Genomic DNA, 6,060 nt, shown 5'->3' with positions numbered 1-6,060 from the left:
TGAAAATCTTGGAAGATTTTCGCTGGGGACAAGAACCATGGTACAGTCTTGAGGAATCTAAGGTTTCTCTTCTTTCTGCAGGTAAGAAAATCTAGCTGGTTACAGGGTTTTCGGTTTTGACGCAATAATTAAGCTGTGGATATGTTAGACAGAAAGATCCGTCTGTAAGGAGGACTCTTTTTATATTTTGCCATTAACGCTGTCCTCCGTAGACAGACGGAAGGTTGCAGTACCCATTGCTGTGTGGATGTTCTTAACCACTGTCTCTATGGAAAATTGGGTGAGGTACCTCACCCTTCTCGATTGCGTCTAATTCACGGCCCTAGGTCGGCAAATTTAAGCTTGTATAGTGAAATTAGCTTTTTAAGAATACATTAAACTCACCAGATTAATGAATAATCCAAAATTTTAGTAGAATTTTCAACGTAAAACACAGCCTGTCGCGTCGTTACGTTCAAACTGCAGAAACATACACTATGAATCTCTTAGCCAATCACATGCGAGGTAGTTTCTATGTGTTTGTTTTACTAAAACACGTACCTCGCATGTGATTGGCTTACAGATTCAAGATGGCGACTTACAGCTTGCGAACGGCGATGTTGCGATATCGATAAAATGTCTGCGTTATAACCGAGTTTATGTGAGTATTTCGATTGCACAATTGAGAAATTTATCCCAAATATTGCTGCATAATGTGTCATGTCATGTCAAACTTGTTTGAATGTAAAAAAGCTGTCAGAAATTTGGTTTATCGTAACGTTTGATCTGTGCGCGACTGCTCCACACAGGAGCCGCAATCATTGACTTCGGTCTGTATACGGAGGGGATCCGTGAAGCCAGACGCAGTCTCCGCGGAACATTCCCCGACGGACAGATACAGACCGATCTTTCGGTCAATGGATATGTATGCCATGCTAACCTCGGGCGCTGTAACCACAGTACGAACGTGTTGGGTGTTGTCGTTGGTGCGGCATGTATATGGATATAGGACCTAGGTTCTATATTATTGTATTAAAGGGATAGTACAGTTTTGGTGGAGATGAGAATTGGGTTTTTAACTTTTTGCGAGATACCAAGAAAACACTTATGATATAGTACAGAACATGCCATTTTAAGAGGAATTCAAAGTTTATTTGACGAAGATCGGGTTTGGAATGACTGAAACATCAAAAAACAAAGTAAAACAAAGCGATCGTAATAAAGTGTGGGTCCCACACTTTATTAGAATCGCTCTTTTTTGATATCTCAGCCATTTCAAAACCAATTTTCATCAAATATTGAATTCCTCATAGAATTACATGCTCTTTCACATTTTATAAGAAGTTTCTCATTATCTCACCAAAAATTGTTAGAAACCTGAAATTAGGTCTCAACCATAACTGTACAATCCCTTTAATATATGCTGCTAGCCATGCTAACTTGTGGTCTTTATAGAGAGTATATTTTCCTTGATTCACGAAGGGTCAATATAGTTCTAAGTAACAAAGAGCAATCTGAAAAGAATTAATGTCGGAGAAACGTTTGCATACTTGATATGATATGATTATTGATGAATTTTAGGCTTGATATTGAAAGATGTTGAAAGATGTCGCCCCATTTTCATGCATTTATCATCTATCAAAATAGGACAATTTTTTAGAAAATTTCATGACATTCACAATGTTTCAATTAGCAGTGTCATCCATATTATGTGTTTCCAGAAATATTTGCTTTGACCCATGTGACAAAAAGGAGGCGTAACGAGGAAGGCCGATCAGCTTATGCATTTACGCCATTAGCTGGGTTTATTGCCAATGCAATACATTAGTACTACTATAAAGTGTATTGTGTATTAAATTAAATGCTTTTAAATGCGTTTGACAATATTAATGGCTATGAATGGAATGGTGCTAAAATACACAATAAATTTACTAAATGAAAATGAATGGATTTGCTATGAGCTTGAATGGTAAATAATATGTAACAACAGGTTTGCTCTTTTTTAATTAATATTCAAATTGCAATCATCCTGAATGGGACCTTTGAATATGAATACAAAAGCATGAGATAAAAGATAAACAGATCTGTAAAGTTTGGGAAAAATGAAGTAGTGTGTCTAAATGTTTTGAATGCAATTCATGAGCAATTTTACATGAGACACATTTAAATAGTATTATGGGGATCTTGAAATACTACTTAGGTTACCATGGTCATAGAATGCTCAGATCCAGTTCTGCAGTTTCCATGAGTAGAAATGGACAAAAGTAAGATGTTATTTGGGTTCAACCTCAAACCTATACCTTGATTTAGTGAATGCAGAGATTGCATTTTATAGATCAGAAAACTTTGAGGGGAAATGAGATATTCCAATCAAAAGTTATGAATTTGTACAATTTTGGTTCATCGTTGTGCAAGTCCATCATTGGATATAAAGAAGGCTACAGTTTGTGATGTCACAATATATGAACAATAATAATGATAATAACAAAGGACATTTATATTTCGCAGCTATTATGATAATGTACTCTACTGCACAATACAATAAAGTATAAGAAAATTCAGTCGTAAGTCATGGGAATATGATATTCCCATGACTTGCTAATGATACTTTTCATGAAAGTATCCTTTTAACTTTTTTCTGTGGGCCTGATACTCATCTTGCTGTCACAGGGAGAAAGAGTCACACAATCGGTCAAGGTGTTTGACTGCAAATTGGTATGTATTTCCACAAACAGCTATTCTCCCCTGATAGACCCCTGTCACCATGATGCAGACATCAGGGCACAGTGCTTCTGCTTTGCAGGTAAATTCATCTTGGAATCATTAATAGTTTGTACTTATATAGCATGTGGCAATGCTGCCAGAATAGTTAATGTTTTTTTTGTATTTTCTTGAACGTGCAATTTTCAAATACTTGTAAAAGACAACTCGAAAGGTTAAGAGAAATTGAATGAAAATGTAAAGGATGTACAATGTACACAATGTAATGAATTGAATGGTGATGGTGAGGGGGCATACCTCAACGAAATATTGGCCAGAGGGGTATCATATAGTGTCATTTTCACTTTTTGCAAAGAAAAAAAGATGATAGATAAATAACAATAATACTGAAGGGGACAATGATCAGACTTATTCAAAAACAAATTACTTCTTACAATCTTCCACACGTAAACTGCATGTTGAAAACCATGTGCAAACGTTCACACTTGTGATCAATACACATTCAATGCAGTGTCAGATCATTGACACAGCTGTTAGGATTTTTTTTTTTTTTTCACATAGAGGCATACTCAAAGAATGATTCACATTTAATTATTAGCAACCTGAAGTTGTAAAGAACCAACCATTTTGTCCAAAAGTTTGACCTAATTTGTTCACCTTCTGTCTGAGTCTGTTTTTGGATTGTTTTGTTTTTGTTTTTGTTTGTTTGTTTGTTTGTTGTTGTTGTTTTTTTTTTGGGGGGGGGGGTGCTATTTCATGAGCAAACACTCTATTTGCATGCAAGTCATTTGTTGGTTATGACGGTATATTCCACTGCTCCATGACACATTCACATGGCCACTGATATCGCATCTTTGCCTTTTTCACTTCTAGCAAAGAAAATGCTTGCGAAGGGATGACAGCCCATCTCTTTTCAACCACTGTAAAGGAACGATTGGCCATGCTTGTCAAGCAGGGATGTACCAAGCAGACAAATGCAGTTTATTGCAAGAGTAAGTTACAAGAAGTAATCATTTTCATTTGTACCACTGTACAAAGACATCAAATTGTCATGATTTGACTTGTTAAGTGCTTGATATTTATATATATATTCATGAATCAATCTTCTTTGCCTTCCAAGCAGGCCTTTTCAACATCACTCTCTTGAGAAGATAATGATTCTGTGAAATGTTTTAGGTGTTCATAAAATTACAAGTTCTAAGGTAAATAAAGTTTCCCTTTGAAAGTACTATTCTACAATGAATGCTGCATAATTCATATTTAGACATGGATTAAGTAGACCATTTTGAATTAAATAGCCAGTTTCAGTAGTCTTATCAATTCTTGACAAAACTTCATTTTGCATGCACAAAATTGTTCACTGGGTATATGTCATTGGAATTCTCACAAATTCCACATTGTCAAGAAAAGACAATAACGTGTACTTTACACTCAATGTTGACTCTTGTTCCTTTCAGTATCTCCATAGATCTATCACTGCATAGAATACTCAAGTTATATAGCTTATAAAGCTTCCTCGTGATTCTTTTCCCCTTTACAGTAGCAATAAACACCATGTGCTTGTGTTCGCCTATAAGAAATTGTTTCATTTCTGAATTTTGTTACAGATACTTGTCCTGCTCTTTGTTTTTCTTTCCAAATTAAATTCAGTACATGCAGACCATGTCCTGAGGGGACATTTTCACCAAACTGGAATAACTGCAGCGAGTGCCTGGAATGTCAATCATGTAGGTTTGGTGTGAAGGTAAGATCTTGTACTTGTACATTGAAATTGTGTCATGTTTTAAAAGAACACACTGGAAATAGTCAATTTGTGACTATTTATGACTGCATAGTAACTATATACCACAGCCCTGTCGCTATACACAAGTGCCCCGCACAGCGTCTGGTCGGGCTAGACTGCATGTAGATTCATGGGGGTGTGGTACAGGGTGTTGCTGAGTAGATGATACTGATAATGATCACATCAATATCATTTCTTATTCAGATTTGATAGCTTTTATTCTCTTGCAGGTTTCTTGAATTGCCCAATACCAGTATCAATGCTTTCTGAAAATTAGATAATATGCATGTGATTAAACCCACATCACACATACATATCAAGGCAGGATGAGCCAAATACTTGAAATAGATAATGTGCTGTGCATGTACATTATGCTGACAAAACTTAATGTTAAAATACTAAAATACTGATAGCGTTACTTCACATGATTACCAAGACTTGTGTTACTTTGTTGCTCATCCAACTTGCATGGTTAGTAAGTTTGTAATATTTGCATACAGGTATGTGATTCACATTTGCTTGCCAAGTATCTGATCTAGCTGTGGCAGTTGCTTCATGGTTGCAGCGATATCATAGTCCACGATCTTTTTTTTTTCCCTTCTTTTTTTTTTTTTTTTTTTTTTTTTTGGGGGGGGGGGAGGATGTGACACGATGTGGGCTCTATCTTGTGATGGGGCTGTATCTCTGTGAATTTTGCAGGTCACCTGATAGTTTAGGAAATTAAAGGGTAGTTCACCCCAAATAAATTGTTATGTATCCTCTTCTGCCGCTGTACATGCTCCCAAGCAGAGTTTGTTTGAGGAAGTTTGAGCATTGGCTTGTAATGACTCAATCTAAAGTTCACCTTTCCTTTCACGTTTAACAGCAAAACTGCACAGCAGAAAGAGATACAGATTGTTGGGATGAAAAACCTTCATCAGCATCTACTTTTGGTGTGACATCTGACAAGTCAGGTATATCTGTTGTGTCTTTATTCCTTATGCGTGAATTGTATGTCGTTCTTTGTTGTTGTTTGAAACCATCGTGTCTCAAGATATTCTGTTGTCATGTCAATAAGAGTAATTAGCATGTATTCCAATAAACAAAGAAACTTGGGTCAGTTGTTTTGCATGATTACAAGTATTTGAAATACACGAAATGTATGAACTGAGCTATTTTGGTTTCAATTTTATATGCAAATTCATTTGATATTCTTAGTACAATGAATGATGATATTACTTGTAGTTGTTACTTGTATTTACTTGTAGTCTGTCCTGTTTTGGTTCTTCTAGACTAGGTAATACAACCACACTTTGTAGAAAAGTTATGTATAAATACTAATAGAAAATACAATTAACACACAGCCATAAGGTATTTATGTATTCCAGTTGTAGATCTTTTCAATCTAGTAAAGTTTGATCTTTTTTATCGTAGGGGCCTCAGTTTTTCCTTCATCTCAAGTGCCAGTGGGACGTTCTACGCTGACACCTAGTCCTGTGCCCGGCATGATCTCTTTAAGCTACCCTATTGGCACAAGGAACCATCCTACACCAAGACAAAGTGAAACAGGTATGCATGATAAAACTTACAGGTTCTAG

The 6,060-nt window shown here is 36.1% G+C and overlaps 1 protein-coding gene across 1 annotated transcript; it reads left to right on the top strand.

Annotated features, from left to right (window-relative positions):
- On the top strand, window positions 1-6,060 carry LOC139712903 (uncharacterized). Its single transcript, XM_071624680.1, has 6 exons — window positions 1-81; window positions 2,715-2,782; window positions 3,574-3,692; window positions 4,351-4,444; window positions 5,349-5,436; window positions 5,897-6,060. The coding sequence occupies exons 2-6, from the start codon at window positions 2,744-2,746 to the stop codon at window positions 6,058-6,060; spliced, it is 504 nt and encodes a 167-aa protein (XP_071480781.1). The 5' UTR covers window positions 1-81; window positions 2,715-2,743.

This window comes from Diadema antillarum, unplaced genomic scaffold (assembly GCF_040938485.1).
Source record: "Diadema antillarum isolate AM-2024a unplaced genomic scaffold, OU_Dant_1.0 seq00001873_RagTag, whole genome shotgun sequence".
In the NCBI taxonomy this organism is placed as follows: Eukaryota; Metazoa; Echinodermata; class Echinoidea; order Diadematoida; family Diadematidae; genus Diadema; species Diadema antillarum.
Note: the sequence above shows the minus strand (reverse complement) of the source record. Positions and strands in the feature narration are given on the sequence as shown.